The sequence below is a fragment of the Sus scrofa genome, chromosome 14 (genome assembly GCF_000003025.6).
Source record: "Sus scrofa isolate TJ Tabasco breed Duroc chromosome 14, Sscrofa11.1, whole genome shotgun sequence".
In the NCBI taxonomy this organism is placed as follows: domain Eukaryota; kingdom Metazoa; phylum Chordata; class Mammalia; order Artiodactyla; family Suidae; genus Sus; species Sus scrofa.
Window position 1 is genome coordinate 8528118 of NC_010456.5, and position 17419 is coordinate 8545536.

The 17419-nt window shown below is 37.5% G+C and overlaps 1 protein-coding gene across 1 annotated transcript in view; it reads left to right on the top strand.

The window, feature by feature from the left end:
* Positions 1–17419, top strand: part of ADAM7 (ADAM metallopeptidase domain 7) — a 70489-nt gene that overhangs the window by 43727 nt on the left and 9343 nt on the right. Inside the window, exons 11-17 of the mRNA XM_021074374.1 lie at positions 5563–5628; positions 6826–6955; positions 8900–9074; positions 11229–11318; positions 12398–12593; positions 13063–13165; positions 14294–14480. Of these exons, the coding sequence (XP_020930033.1) occupies positions 5563–5628; positions 6826–6955; positions 8900–9074; positions 11229–11318; positions 12398–12593; positions 13063–13165; positions 14294–14480 (947 nt within the window). The remainder of the gene's footprint in view (positions 1–5562; positions 5629–6825; positions 6956–8899; positions 9075–11228; positions 11319–12397; positions 12594–13062; positions 13166–14293; positions 14481–17419) is intronic.

The following is a 17419-nucleotide window of genomic DNA, read 5'->3' on the forward strand; positions in this document are numbered from 1 at the left end:
ATGTTCACAATTTATACTTGAGCTCAAAAGAAAACACAGGAAATCTCCAAGTGCTAAAAATGAGGAAAAGAATCTCTGTCAAAACAGTTAAGTAGGAGTTCTCAGTTCTGAGTCGTGGCTCAGTGGTTAACGAATCCAACTAGGAACCATGAGGTTGCAGGTTCGATCCCTGGCCTTGCTCATTGGGTTAAGGATCTGGCGTTGCTGTGAGCTGTGATGTAGGCCACAGACGCAGCTAGGATCCCACATTGCTGTGGCGTAGGCCAGCGGCTACAGCTCCGATTAAACCCCTAGCCTGGGAACCTCCATATGCTGTGGGTGTGGCCCTAGAAAAGACAAAAAGAAAAGAAAAAAAAAAAAAAAAGACAGTTAAGTAAAATTCCAAGTCTTGGTGGCACATAATACATAGACTGCATTGTGTAAGGCCCAGAGCCATAAAGGGCTATCCCATCCCTGAAAAGGAAACAGGAAAAGCTCTCTAGGGAAACTGCAAAGAGAAAGCAAATGTTCTGTTTTTCTACCTGTTGCAATGGGCAGGGAAAATATTATGCATAAAGGGGCAAAAATCCTCCCAAGTCTGTGTCCTGCACTGATGTGGGGCTGGTATCCTGCTCTTCTCCAGATACAGAAATGCCAAGCCAAGCTTTCCACACAAAAACTGCTTAAAAACTTAATAAACCACCAGACCCCAGGTGAAAAACGCCCTATTATTGTAATTAACGAGGAAAAGTCAACCAACATAAATGAAAAGAATGAGCTCTCCAAGATCTGTAAATCAGCCAGCGATACTTCAGGTTATACACCTTACAACAGGGTAGAAAAAGATATGCAATAAAAAAATAACAGGGCTAAAGGGTAAGAAGGGTTGTTTTTACTTCTCCTCTGTCAGAAAAATTTAGGTTAAGCAGGGAAAATATTCAACAAATATAGGAAAAATTTGAATCACATAATACAGCTTTGATTTAAACCAACTGATGGAGTATACTGCAACCAAAAAATAGCAATATGTATTCAAGCGCAAATAAAACATTTTCAAAAATTAAACATATCTGGCCACAAAGGAAGTTTAAAAAAATTGGGGAAAAAAAACCCATATATGATAAAGATCACTCTTTAAAAAAAAAAAACAAAAAACAACCACAACCCAATTGGAAGATATAACAAGAGACTGTTAAACTGAACCTCTAAAAGAACACTGGTTTGGAAACTAAAATCAAAATATACTGCCAAATATTAACTGACTAAAGAACTCAAATCGAATTTATGAAATATTTATAACAGCAAAAATAAAATATTAGTATAGATAAAAATTTTTAGATGCTGGTGGCTTAGCAGTAATTAGAAGGACATTTGTAGACTTAAAAATTTCTATTAAAAAAGAAAGAAATTTAATGAATTAAGAGTCTAACTGGAATAGTTAGAACATAAGCAAAATAAAACCAAAAAAGATAGAAGGAAAAAATAATTTTAACAATGATAAAATTAATAAAAGGCACAAGCCAAAAAGAAACAAAGCCAAATGCTAGTCCCGTGGGAAGATACATGAAATAGAGAAACTTCAGACAGTATGTGTTATGACAGAAATAGAAGTATAAATAAAATTATAAATGAAAGAAAAACATAACTATAAACATAGGAAAGGTTATATATCATTAAAAATATATGTACAATCTTGTGCCAATACTTTTATGAGCAAAAGCATATAGTAAACTGTTATGATGCCTACTTGAGAAGAAATAGGAAAACCCAAAAGGAATATAACGAATTTTTAAAATTAAATAAGTAGTCCACAATCTAGTAACCAATAAAGACACTAGCCTTAGATGAATTTAAAGGCAAATTTCACCAAAATTTGTTATAACCGAAAACCCTATCTTTTATAAACTGCTTTCAAGAACAGGAAAAATTCTTCACACATTTTTATTTATTGAAAGTTTGTGTTAGTTATCTGATGCTGTGTAACAAATTACCCCAAAGTTAGTATGGGTCATTTATGCAGTTACAGCAATGTAGTGGTTCTACTGGGCTGCCTGGCTGGTGCAAAATGGCCTTAGCCACTTGTCTGGTATGTAGTGTTGGGCTTGGCTCATGTGTCTCCAGTAGGCAAGCCCATGTTTCTTCTCATATTATACCTGGGCATCAAAACATTAAGAGATCTTTTCTTTTTTCTTTTTATTTATTTATCTTTGTCTTTTTAGGGCTGCACCCATGGCACATGGAGGCTCCCAGGCTAAGGGTCGGAATGGAGCTGAAGCTGCCTGCCTATGCCACAGCCACGCCACATCCAAGCCGAGTCTGTGACCTACACCACAGCTCATGGCAACGCCAGATCCTTAACCTGCTGAGTGAGGCCAAGGAGTGAACCTGCATCTTCATGGATGCTAGTCAGATTCCTTTCTGTTGAGCCACGAAGGGAACTCCCACAGTATCTTTTCAAGCTTCTGCTTCTACAACACTTGTTAATATCTCATTAGCCAAAGTAAGTCAAATGGCCAAGCCTAGAATCAGTGTTGGAGGGAAGTACACAAGGGTACAGTTCCCTGGAAAAGTGATTTCTTAAGGGTCATTACTATAAAAATCTATGATGATGTTGCTAAGAGATCCAGACAAGAAAGTAAAATGATTAGCCAGTTTCACTTACAAATACAATTGCAAATATCTTTAAATTACTTGCAAACTCAATCCTGCACATATCAAAAAAGAGTGCATCACAATGAAGGTTTATTCTAATAATGCAGTGGATTTGATAAGAGAACATTTATGGGCCTATCAGAAATAATTTCAATGGAATAGTGGCAGTAAAATCAATAAGTGGTAGGTTGAAGAGTGGGTAGGAAATGAAAATTAAAGGGATTCTAATGTAATATCTTTGAGGTACTTAGATACTTAAGATAACAGGAGAGCAATGGAAGATGAACTATAGGATGCTGCAGGATTCAGAAAAGGCACTTTTATTTTTATCATGCAAAAAGCTTGGGAGGCCTTATGTTATTATTAAGTGTATTTTATTAGGTCTAAATTGATAATGCTGAAAACAAGTACAAATAGGATATCTATTTGTAAGAAGAGGACAAAATACAAAACAAGTAGGAAACTCTGCTTAGCCTTTTCCTGGAGAGAGGGGGGGCACAAGTTTTTGTTCTCTCCATCATATATCTGTCTCCAGAATGATCCTTGATTCTATTCCCCTTACTTTGTCACTGCCATGGATACAGGAGGGCTGATAAAACTGTTTTTTGCAATATAATGGTTGTTATGGAGCTCTAATATGTTTTTTTATAAATATGGACTCTAAAGAACATTTATGAGTTGGTATAATAAATCAATGTAATGTAATATAACGTACTGTGAAAAGGGAATCAAATTATAAAGAAAACCTTAAAGTAGTGCCGAGTTGAAGCGTGTCTTTAGAAACTGCTAATCTAGTTATTTTATATATAAGAAAGGGGGAAGGAAAGCCAGTGAATTTTTTTCTTTGAAATATCTCATGATGGGAATAATTTTGTTGAATTTTTATTCAACTCTTATGATTGATAAATGTTGATCTTATGTTTATATTTCCAGTATCACAGGAATCCTAACAGTAAAGTGAGGAATCGAGTTTGGGGAATGGTCAATTTTGTCAACATGGTAAGATCTGATACAGTTTGAATGAAACCAAAAACACAACTGGAAAGAAATTTTTTATTCTTAATGGCCGCACCTGTGGCATTTGGAAGTTCCTGGGCCAGGGACTGAATTGAGCCACAGCTGGGACAATGTGGGATCCTTTAACCTACTGCACTGGGCTGGGGATGGAACCCATGCTTCCACAGTGACCTGAGCCGCTGCAGACAGGTTCTTAATAACACTGTGCCACAGAGGAAAGAAACTTTTAGGATAGATGGATGTTTGTAGTAATCAAGATATTGAGCAGCCTAGAACACAAAAATTCACTAAGTCAACTAATTAGAAAAATTCTATTGAAAAAAGTCACAGCAACAAAATGAATCACAGCTCTAAGCTTTTGATTTTCTAAGTAAGTTACATTTAAATAAGTTTTAAATATGGGTCACTAATCACAAAATTTATAAAGCAATGTATGAAGATTTGATTATCCATCATGAATAAATCAATTCACTTTTTAAAATCACTGTACCATGACCTTGCATAGCAAAAAAGCTTTCAAGCTATAATTTACAGCCCATGTTTTCTGAGAGAGAAATCAGGAGAAAACTTTCAGTAAAGTGAATACTATAATCCTGTTAGAGAAGCAATACTGTGAACTATATACTTTTTTTTAAGAGCCACACCTGTGGCATACGGAAGTTCCCAGCCTTGGGGTCGAATCAGAGGAGAATCAGAGATTTTTCGTCAAGTTTCTTTGTTGATCATGGCAATTTACCCAATACTCTGGATGAGTCACCCTAAAATTCTGTTTCAATACAACTGTTTATAAAATGAGGCTGGACCGTTTGCTTATGTACTTTACACATTAAAATTACTTTTTTAAATGTAAAGGAATATAGTTGTGATAAAGGATCCTTCTGCAACATCACATTGTAAAAAATTATTTCTCATTTGATCAGATTTATAAGACCTTGGACATTCATGTGACATTGGTCGGCCTTGAAACATGGACAAATGGAGACAAAATAGAAATAGATTCAAATATAGAAACTACCTTAAAGCGTTTTTCAGCTTGGCAAGAAATAATCCTTAAAAAAAAGAAGAATTTTGATCATGTTGTGTTACTCAGGTATGTAGCTGCTCTATTTTCCTACATATTTTATTTTATTTTATTTGCTTTTTAGGGCTGCACCCACGGCATATGGAAGTTCCTAGGCTAGGGGTCAAATTGGAGCTGTAGCTGTTCTTTTTAAAGTGGTCCAACTATAAATTTTTTTTTTTTTTTTTTTTTTTGCCACATCCAGGGCTTCTGGAAGTTCCCAAGCCAGGGCTCAAACCTGCATCACAGCAGTGCCCCTCCTGCCTCACAGGGGAACTCCTACTAAATGATCTTCTTGAAGGCATATCAAATTTGGATCCTTTGATGTACACATCTATGTCTGTCTTTTTAGGTAATCCAGGAATAGATCTGTTTTCACATAAGTGTTTTAAATGCTTAATTACAGTTCTCAAATCCTCCATGAGTTTCTATGGTTGATTAAATTTTTAAAAATTTTCAACCACAGCAAATGCATCACAGTGTTGAGTCCACTCACTATGTTACATTTTCCCCTCTGAACACTTGTAAATTTTTTCATCGTTTAAGTGGTTTTATCCAAAGTTGAGTGTAGGGTAAACAAAAGTCAAGTCAAAGGGATTCTAATCCTTTTATTTATTTCTTTTTAGAAAGTACTTTTTTAGGATTTCAACTTAAGATTGCACTGACTTTTTCAATGCCTCTAAAATACCACAGGTCGAAAATGAGCTTGGTATCAACTAAGGTCATCCTTAAGCCCAGAACTCCAGGAAAAATAAAAGGCACTAGCATTGTGGGGTTCACTGTAGTTCAGTCTTTGTGGCAATTGAACTAAAGTTTTTTACATCTTGTTTATAGTGGGAAGTGGCTCTACACATCTGCACAAGGAACTTCCTATCCAGGGGGCATGTGTCTGCCCTATTATTCCTCCAGTGTCGTTAAGGTGAGCTGTGTTTTATTTATGTCATATATTACTTCATCCAAAAATTTACCTTAAATTTCTATGATTTTCTTTTTTTTTAATTTCTGTAATTTTCTATATCCTATTGAAAAGGACCACAAATGCATTCCCACCAAAATGTCATGATGAAACTGTCATGTTTCCTTTGTTTTATTAAAGCTATAGATAAATAATGAATATAAACCAGTGTTTTTCAGAGTGTAAAAGAACATCAGATGTGAATTAACATACACAGAATAGGAAAGCTCTTTCGTATAGTATTATATAGTTATTTTTAAGGACATGCGATATACCCAAAACTTGATGGCAAGTTTTGCAAGTGAGGATAGTAGTTCTTATGCTGATAAGAAAGTGTATAAACCACTTCAAATACAGCAGAGATGACCTTACCACTCACTTTCAGAAAGCATCAAACCTATGAATTGCTGACTCTCTTTGCTTATCAGATTCCCTTCCCCCAAAACAGAATCACATTAAACTAATGTAGGCTGTCCACTGCAATTATCACTATAACCCCTCCAGGACACATTTTAAACATCATATGAGTAAGAGGACATTACCAAGTTAGGGATGTTTTACCTTTATAGTAGCCTGAGAGCCCACTCCTCTTTGGAGAATTAATTGTTTTCATTAATATAGAGATTAAAACATGAAACAGAACTAAGAACAGAGGTAACAGTCAACTCTGCCTTGGATTTTACATCACTGATCTCTGGTCTTTGTCATGGTAGAAACCCCCTCCTCATGATTAAATAACATTATCGCCTAATGTGAGACTATAAATTGAAAACCTGAACCTCACATATTTTTATTTTTACTCCCTTTGAAAACCCAGTAGTAGAAAACAATAAAGAATCTTTATTTTCGTGTGTAGGATGTTAATAAATTTTAGCTATTTGTAAGAATGAGTCTATAGAAATCCAATGGCTATTACTGGACCACAAAAATATTAAAAAATTTCAAAATGTTAGAGATATCCAAAAGGTTATTTGTTCACCTCATTATATAATTGAATAAACTAAGATACAAGAACAGAAGACAACAAAGACCACGACCTCTCAGATAAATTACTGGTTTACCAGAAGTTAGAAACCAGGTCTCAACCACTAGTTCATAGCCTTATGTACTCTAGTGTGATATCTTACAGACATTTCTAATGCACATGTTTTTTGGCATCAGGACCTTTTACCTGACCTAAATACAATTGCGAGCAGAATGGCACATCAGTTGGGGCACAGTCTTGGGATGAAGCATGATGACTACCCATGTACCTGTACTTTGGGAAAGTGTGTGATGGATAGTGGTGGAAGGTGAGGTTCAAACAATACAGAGAATATATTTCAGTATTGCGGGAGTGGCTTTTGATTAAAACTCAGTGTTGTAGGGCCATGCTGTTATTATATGGAATTCTTCTAATATACTCTGGAAGGTCTAGTCTAAAAGCAGGCATGGTAAGGAGTTTCCTATTTGTGACTGAATCTTACCAGTTGGTAGTTTCTCTCCTAGTGATATGGTGAGAGAAATTCTAAAATTCCATATTGCAAAGATACATGACAACCAATTAGTATTGTACCAGAGATCTCAGGAGAGGAATACACTCTACATGCCTTGTTTTATCACCTTTGCTATAAGCTGTCATTTACTTCAAATCTCGACTCAAATGTCATGCTCAGGAAAACCCACCCAGCCACCCCAGCCAATTTTTTAATCCCATCCTCTTGCACACATACTCTGGCTTTATCCACCTCCCCTTCTCTCTTTGATTTGTTTTTCCTCCTTAGCACTTATTCTAATCTAACAAAGTCTATGTTTTACTTAGCTTGTGAAGTATTTTACTCCCCCACTAGAAGGGGAGCTTCGTGCAGTCAGAAGGTTTTGTCTGTTTTGTTCACTGTTATACAAAGACAGTCAAGAAAAGTTCCAGACACACACTAGGCACCTCATCAATGGTTGCAGAGGGAGTGAATGTCCGACATTTCTTCATCATGCTGTGAAGCACATGTGCTCAGATCCTAAGCCTTACGCATCTTTGGACTTCTTTATAGGGGGTACACACAGTGCCTTGTAGATAGTAAGAAAAGTATTGAGGAGTTCCCGTCGTGGCGCAGTGGTTAACGAATCCGACTAGGAACCATGAGGTTGCGGGTTCGGTCCCTGCCCTTGCTCAGTGGGTTAACGATCCGGCGTTGCCGTGAGCTGTGGTGTAGGTCGCAGACGCGGCTCGGATCCCGCGTTGCTGTGGCTCTGGCGTAGGCCGGTGGCTACAGCTCCGATTCAACCCCTAGCCTGGGAACCTCCATATGCCGTGGGAGCGGCCCAAGAAATAGCAGCAACAACAACAACAAAAAGACAAAAGACAAAAAAAAAAAAAAAAAAAAAAAAAAGTATTGATAGATGAGTATTATATAATACTATATAAAAGTATTATATAAAAGTATTTTATATAATATTATATAAAGGTATTGCTCTTATGTAGTAATGAATTAAAGTAGCTAAAGCATCCAAGTACAGTGACTGGCACAGAGTAAGATCTCAGTAACTGATGTCTAATTTTACATCATTACCTACATAATTAGCAATATCGGGGTGGGGGCACACAATCCCACTCAGATGTTGCCAAGGCTTTAAAAGTCCACCTGTACCCGACCATTCTATCAATAATAATGACGAGAGAGTCAAAACAAATGGAAGATAGAATGCAGGTGAGTTTCCATTTGAAGGGAAATATATCGCGTCCCTAGTTGTTTAAGATAGTACTAAATAGTTTCCAAAAATGTTTCTCGAGAGAACTACTTTGTGCCAGGTGCTGTGTTAACTAGTGCTTGTTTTGTTTGTTTTGTTTTTAATGTGAACATGATTCAGTCCTTGTATTGAGAAGCTTGCAATCTCACAGGGATGATAGACAAACATAGAGATTATTTCAAGTGGAACAAATAAAAAGTGAGATAGGAGCAGCAGACATGATCAGTATAAACTATGGGCTTCAGGAATGGGATTCTGGAGGACATGCAGTCTGAGTATTTTCACTAAAACAGCCTATGTTGGCTGTGTGTCAATAAGACATTTTATATAATAAAAAGCCCTGTTATCATTCTGCTGTAACAGTAAGGCAAGAGTAAGAAAAGTAAATGGACTTTAAATCCCTCCCATCATTTATATTTTTTTCCCCTAAATTCTTCATAGAACTCTCAGAACTGTTCTACCACTAGGCATTGATAGGCTTAATATTTATTTTTAATTCATCCTATCTCTAGCATTCCTGCACTAAAATTCAGTAAATGTAGCAGAACTCAGTACCAGCAATATCTGAAGGACTTCAAGCCTACATGCATGTTCGATATTCCATTTTCTGATAAACTAAGTGATTACCCATATTGTGGAAACAAGAAGCTGGATGATGGAGAAGAGTGTGACTGTGGCCCTGTGCAGGTATTTGCAAGTGATGTCGTCTTCAAGTTTCAGAATTTAGACATTCCTGTTGCGGCTCAGCAGATTATGAACCTGACACAGCATTCATGAAGATGCAGGTTTGACTCCTGCCCTCACTCAGTTAAGGATCCGGTGTCGTCAAAATATGTGGCATAGATTGCAGATGTGGCTCAGATCCGGCATTTCTGTGGCTGTGGCGTTGCTGTGGCTGTGGTGCAGGCTGGCAGCTGTAGCTCCGATTTGACCCCTAGCCCAGGAACATCCACATGCTGCAGGTGGGGCCCTAAAAAGAAAAATAAATAAATAAATTCCAGGGTTTTAAACTCAGCTAGATCAGCTAGAACCTAGACAGGGATGCAGCCATCAGTCAACCATGGTATGCCTGGTAAAGTTTGAAAAGCTGTGATTTTTTTTTTTTAATTGGAAAGAAGCTGCTGTGCAGCTTCATTACAAGGCTTTTTACCAAGTTGTGAATCGTGTGTAATGATCTTGCTGAAGGTCCAAAGCATCACATTAGCCTGGTTTACATATTAATTGGCTTTTCTTCGAGAAGGGCCCGTAGGTGTTGTTAAGTCTGATCTCTCATGCACAGTAAGAATCTGTTCTACAAAATCCCCCACAGTCAGTCAGCCGAGTTTTACTCAGCACTTTTGAGGCTGGTCTCTATCCCTGTTGGCCAGTTCACATTATTAGAAAACTTAATTGAGCAGAAACCTTCTAAACTTACACATATTTATTGCAGTCTCTGGAACATTCAAAGTGAGCCTTTGAGGCATATTTTCAATTAATTCTTAATCTGATGTTCTTCAACATAGAAGCTCTTTCTTTCAAGCGCTCATCATATAGGTAAGTGTCCTAGCTAAACTGCTTCTCGAGTAATCGAGTGCTCATAAATCACCTGAGCATGTTGTTCAAGTGTGGATGCTCATTCAGTAGGCCTAGAGTGGAACTGAGATCTTGTCCCTACCAACTTGCAAAGTTGTGCTGATGCTGCGAATCCAAGAACCACATAAGACCACCTATGCTCTAGACATCGCACAATTCAAAAGAAGTCTAATAGGATGGCCATGAAGAGACTTCATGATGAGTGTGGAGACGGTAGACAGGTCCAGAGGTTATGGCTTCTAGTTTTCAAACCTCTCAGGTTAAACAGGAAAAGAATCTTAACTTTTTTTTATTTTTAGGGCTGCACCTGCAGTATATGGAAGTTCCCAGGTTAGGAGTCAAATCCGAGCTGCAGTTGCCGGCCTACACCACGGTCACAGCAACACCAGCTCCAAGCCATATCTGAGACCTACACTACAGCTTGCGGCAATGTCAGATTCTTAAACCAATGATCGAAGCCAAGAATTGAACTCTCATCCTCATGGACACGATGTCAGGTTCTTAACCTGCTGAGTCCCAACAGGAACTCCAAGAATGTTAACTTTGGAAAGTGATGCTTTTGCCATGTAATATTTTACAATGGTTCTACAGTTTCATTCTAACATTTGAAGTACCTTACGTGACAGTATGCAGACCATTTTTCTGCAGTTTTAATTTTGTTTGAGTGGATAAGGTCTATGGGTCCATCCTGCTGTTATTATCTAATGTGATTTTTTTTTTTTAATGTTTTGTCTGGGAGTTCCCTTGTGGCACAGCAGTGAAGGGTTTGGCATTGTCACTGCAGTGGCTTGGGTTGCTGCTGTGGCCCAGGTTTGATCCCTTCTGTGGGAACTTCCACATGCTGTGGGTGTGGCCAAAAAAAGTTCAGCCTGAAATATTTAGCGTCTTGAGGGAAATATAACATCAGATCTTCAGAAGTTGTATTATCTCACATCACACCTTTGGCATGAGAAGCAGCAGGACTCCTCCAGAGAAGGAAGTTGTCAGGGGAATGAATGGGCACAAACTTTGGACTTTGTCCGCTACCATTGAGAATTCACTACCTGTGGAGTCCTGAAAAGCTCAAGGGAAGGAAACCAAGTAAAAGCCCCAAACACCAGTGGCAAGCAGTAGTCTTTTTATCTACACTTCATAACCAAGCACCGTGCATTTGGACTTAACTCTGCAAAACAATTAAGGCTAAGTTCCACAGAAGCACAACAAATTAACTCTTCAAACAGGAACCAAAATACAAACTGCTTCTGATCTTTAATTTCTGATTATTGCCAGGAGTGCACTAATCCTTGCTGTGATGCACGCAAATGTATGCTGAAGCCAGAATTTACTTGTGCGGAAGGAGAATGCTGTGAATCTTGCCAGGTAAGATCCCTTGCCAGGACTGGATTTCTCTGTTTTTAGTTTATTCAATATATTTATGACCAAAGAACCGGTTGACCACTGAATGACCTTACATCACATAATGCCCTTACATCAGGGCTAGGCTTCCCTGTACTCAACAGAGCTCTTCTGAGATGCTCTGACTTCTAAGCACTGGCCAGTGCTATGGTCTGGGGAATGGAGAAGCAGGGAAGCAGTGCTTGGACTTTTAGGAGTAGAGATATATGGACTAACATTATTTCTTGCTCTTTTGTAAATCATTTCCAACCCATTTCACCTCACTGGGGGTGGGGGGTAGGGGGGACTGGCATCCCAACAACAGTGAACTAAAAGGTGAAAGGGCTACACTGGAGTTGAAACCCCATACTGACTAGTACATGGAGATAGATTCCTAGGAAAGATGACTGAAAATTCAAATGCTTCTGTCCAAGGGTTTATTAACATTTCTTCTGCCACTGGCTTATAAACTCACAAAGGAAAGGAAGTGTGCTTTATTCATCTTTGACTCTCCAAAACCCAGCACAATTAAATGCATATTGAATGGCTGAAAGAGACTAGTCCCATGCAGTGCCCTCCAACCCTCGAGCAATGAGAGTCAGCATATTTTGTTAGTTCATCAGGAGAGAGCTGATTTCCTGGGAGTGGAGATTCTTCATTACAGTCAGGGGTTCCCAGTACATTCCCTCTGTGTGTGTGTGTGTGTGTGTGTGTGTGTGTGTGTGTGTGTGTGTGTGTGTGGTGGGGGTGGGAGAAAGGGAAGTACTAACGCAAGGGATGAAGAAGGCAAAACGAAGAGAACCCATGCTCATTTCCCCATTCTAAGTCCATTCCAATTCTGCCCCAGTGCTAGTCTCATACTACAAACACCAGCCTGTCATTCCTAAAATTACATAAAAGGCAATAATTCTAATAATTCCCAGTGGAATGGAGAAGGTAGTCCTGATTCATCCTGATAACCTTATTTCAGGTAAATGAAATGGGTCAACCTACTTACTTCTTCCTACTTACGGAACCTCACCTGCCTGTATCTAAGATTCAATCTCTTCATTTTTCTTCAACAGGTGAAAAAAGCAGGCTCTCTCTGCCGACCAGCAAAAGATGAATGTGATTTTCCTGAAACGTGTACTGGCCACTCTCCTGCGTGTCCTAAGGACCAGTTCCAAGTCAATGGATTTCCTTGCAAGGATGCAAAAGGCTACTGCTTCATGGGGAACTGTCCCACCCGGGATGATCAGTGCTCTGAACTGTTTGATAATGGTGAGAGACAATCACGCAGAAGGACTGATCAAGATAATAGCCATTACTTCTCTGTTATTATCCTTTAAGGATTGGGGGGCAAGCGTGGAGATGATGCCGTCTGTGGCATTCTTCCAAGATATCACCTGGCACCTTTCTGAATAACACCTTCAATAGTCATTGATTTTAAATTTAATAGTAATTTAATATTAATTGACTTTATTAATTGATTTTAATATTTAGTCAATATTCCTTAATTGATTAGCTCAGTATGTGGGTTAAGGTATGTTTCTTTTTAATTTTCATCTTCCTTTCTAAAATATCCTCCTGAGGCCATGGGGTAGTTTTAAAAATCATTTATTTATCCCATTGTGCTTCACCACTACACAATACTGAAATTTCAATTATATTAGAAAAGTAAGGCACTTTAGGATTTGTAATATTTATGCTTTCCTTGTTTTATTTTTATCATTCCATTTTTGGCTTCCAGAGGCAAAAGACAGTTCTGATATCTGTTACAAGATGAATAAAAATGGAAACAAATTCGGATACTGCAAAAATGAAGAACAGACATTAATTCCTTGTGAAGAAAAGTAAGTGCCTTTCAAAGAAAAGTCAATGCCCTCTAAGAGTGTTTTGCAAAATCACAATAGCTCTTCTTCAAACAGCTGCCAGCCTCTTCCTATTGAGGAGATTAGGAAGCAAGGGAAGCAAGAAGGAAGTGAGCAAAAAGCCTGAATGGAATCAACCAGCATTTATGTTCTGTATTTTGTCATTGAAAGTCATGGAAAACAAGAAAGAAAGATGAGAAAGAGCTAAGATTCTTTAGAAGAAAGGGAGGGAAAGAAACTACACAAAAAAAAAAAAAGACAGAGAGAAAGTAGCAAATGGGGGGGGGAGGGATAAGTATAAAAGGGGAAAGGAGGAAGAAAGAAGGAAAGCCATAAAAAGAAAGAAAGGTAGAAGTCAAAATTGAAGACAGAATGGCAGAATTGGGTGTTAGGTCTGTTTTTTAAAAGACACAGGCTGAACCCTACTTCCAGGTTTATTACTGACATTGGGCAAGGGCTTCTATGTGCCCCCAAACAGGATTTAGACTGAAAACCACAGTAATGAAAATCTAGAGTCAAGTTCAAATATGCCTCTAAAATGTACTCCAACAAATGGGTAGTTGTTGAACTCCTCTTATTTCCAATTGCTGCCTGCTCTGTAAAAAGGGGGTTATATCAGGAGTTCCCTGGTAGCCTAGCAGTTAAGGCATTATCATTGCTATGGCTTGGTTACTGTGTGGTATGGGTTCGATCCCTGGCCCGGGAACTTCTGCATGCTATGGGTGCAGCCAAAAAAGGGGGGCTGTTATAATAATAATTTTGTGAGAATAAACCGACCTGCTCTATGCAAGAAAGAATAAGAATAAGAAATCTGAATGTCCCGATGAAAGTTATACCAATTACTAAGAAGAAACTCTTCTGTAAACTTGAGGTAATACTGACTTGTGAGACTTATAGATATATCACAAAGAAATACAATCATTTTACACCTTTGCCTACACAGCTCAGTTCCCAGAGTCTGGACTTGGTCCACAGTTTCCCCGGCTTCTCCTTGCCTCTGACAAGCCTGAATCTAGAAAAAACTACCCAGGCCACTTCACCGCTAGCCTAGTCGCTAAAGTTCTACTGATCCCAAATGTGAGAATATACTTCTGCTTTCCTTCCCTTCAGAGATGTCAAATGCGGAAAGATATTCTGCACAGGTGGGAAGCATGCTTCCATCCTTGGAGAAGAAAAGGTCTATCACCTTAAGAAGCCTCTGACGCAGAATGTCACTGAATGCAAAACCTTTTTTTTATATCACAAATCTAAGGATTTTGGTTTGGTTGCTCCTGGAACAAAATGTGGAGAAGGAAAGGTAAGATGAAAGCCCTTTGTTTTATTACAACTTCTTGGTTCAGCCATTTTAAAATCTCTTTGGATTCTATAATTGGTTCCAGAGGGCCCATACATGGAAATGAAGAAAAAAAGTCTGCAACATTTTTTTAAATTGAACAGAGTAGCAATAGCACTATAATAAATATTCATGTTGCTTAATGTTTATTATACAAATCTTATAAATGTTATAAAGATGCTTACTTAGTATCTTACAGTAGATGTTTAATGAAATTATAGACTTATTTTTTTTAATTTATTTGCAGGAGTCATACAGTCTTCATTTATTTTATTCATTCAGACATATTCACTGGTCATATACCATGATGCCAGTGACTGTGTGGGACACAGATGATGGAAAGATGTAATGAGATAAAGAAATGAATTGGAAAGTAAAAATTCAGCATGTAAAAAGGAATCAGGAATTCCTTGGTAGCTCAGTGGGTTAAGGATTTAGCATTGTCACTGCTGTGGCTCTGGTTATTGATGTGGTTCAGGTTCAGTCCCTGGCCTGGGAACTTCCTCATGCCTTAGGAAAGGCCAAAAGAAAATAATAATAATAATAATAATAATAGGAATCAGAATTTAATAGAGACCTATATTTCAAATCCATGTATTTAACCATACAGTTTCCCACTAAAATGACTAAATAAATATAAAAATAGTGAGGAATAAATATTTGTGAAAATTTGGCTATATATGTATCAACCACAAGCTAGAAAGTTCAAGGATTTTCAATAAGATGGTGTATCAGGCATCAGTTTGAAGAAAATACCAAATAATTTTCTATTCACTTCAGGTAAGAAAGTGAATAGCCAGAGGTACAAAGCAAAAGCATGACATCCCTTGCATAGAATGGCAGGGTTAAACAAGGCAGTTGACAAGGGAGCTGTTAAAGAACACTTCTTGAGTGTGCGAAGACATGCTGTGACCATGGACCACCACATCGACGCCTATTCTTTTAAGAGAAATCTTACTACAGACGTGCACCACTCACAATGGTGCCGCTTCTTAACCTAGTTCCTAATGAGTGACTCTATGCATAGCAAATGCCAGCCTATAGACGTATCACAAAGACACTCCTTTCAGAATCTGTCATCCCATATTTACATTGAGATACTATTTTGTAGACCAAGGAACTTAAAATGCATTAAAACATTTTAATTTCTCTTAGTAGTTATTTTTTCTGGGTAAATTTTACTTTGGCATAGGAAAAAAGGGCAAACATATTCCATTACCCTGGGTGCCACTTTCCTTAGTTATACTACAGAACTTACAACAGAGATAAGAAAAAGAAAATGGAAAAAAAAAAAAAAAAGAAGAGAGAAATAAGAGAAGGAAAAGAGTAGCGTGTAGAGAGAATAAGAGCAGAGGAGAGAAGAGGAGAAAGGAAGGAAATTCATTTGCTCATTCATTCTCTGGTACAGAATTGCTCAAAAACCATCTCTGCAGATATCTCTTCATTAAATATACAACATAGCAAAATCAAAATAAGAAACTTTTCAGTATTTTTCCTTTAGTTGAGCCTGAAATACTTGAAGAGAGGTCTACATGGGTTTTAAAACAATGTTTCTCAGTGTTTAATCATGCATAGAGAAAACTCAGAAGCATAAGGAAAAAAGGCAACGAGAATTCAATGTGGTGAACAAAGGAAACCAGTCTAAGAAGGTTTTAAAACAATGTTTCTCAGTGTTTAATCATACATAAAGAAAACTCAGAAAACTCCTTCTATAAGCATAAGGAAAAAAGGCAACGAGAATTCAATGTGGTGAACAAAGGAAACCAGTCTAAGAAATCAAAGATGGTAGTCTCCCATTTTTAAAAAGAACAAAATCCTTTAGAGAAAAAAAAAAAAGGTTAAATTTACATTTGAATACTATTTAGAAGGATATTAAATCTATAAAGGTGATATACTTTGAAATCAAGAGGTGCTGCCTTCAAAGAACAAAACGAATAATAACTGCTGGTTTATATGCAATTTTGGCAGTAAGCCATGGAATAGAAACTACAAAAAAAATAGTAAATGGAAGCCAAACTTCTTAACACGGAAAAATCAGATGAAGATTTTTTTTTAATGAAAGAAAATGAGTAAAAGCAAGAAAAACAGTCCTAAGAAATCTGCTAGGTAAAGAAAACAGAATAAGATTTAAAATATAATTAAAGAAATAATAATCAAAATATCTCTGAGCTGAGAAATGCATAACATAAAAACTCAGTACCAGGAAAAAACCATAAAATTAAATGAGTATTTAGGCTTACCTCATACTATGAAGTCAACAATAAAGAAAATGTTCCATAAGTACAAAAGAAGGCAAGTATTATTTTTCAATAAAAAAATTATCAAGTTACCATGATATTTATCTTCAACAAAAAAATACCAGAAGATAATGCAGCAAAACCCACAGAGTTCTGGAAAACAGAAATGTGGGGACCTTAGAACCATACAATATAACCAAGCTATCATTCAGACAGTGAAGTAATAGAATGACACTCTCACACACCTTATGATTAAGACAATATCAGGGAGTTTCTGTCAAGGCTCAGTGGTTAACGAACCTGACTAATATCCATGAGGATGTGGGTTCGATCCCTGGCTTTGCCCAGTGGGTTAAGGATCCGGTGTTGCCATGAGCTGTGGTGTATGTAGGTCACAGACTCAGCTCGGATCTTGTGTTGCTGTGGCTGTGGCGTAGGCCAGCAGCTGTAACTCCAATTTGACCCCTAGCCTGCGAATTTCCATATGCGGTGTGTGTGGCCCTTAAAAAAAAAAAAAAAAAAAAAAGACAATGTCAGTAAAATTAGACAGCATTTATTTTCTGAAAAGAAAAAAGCCTATACACTGTATAAAATAGATGATTAACAAGTACCTACTGTATAGCTCAGGGAAATCTTCGTCATAGTTTGCAGTAAGTTATGGCGAAT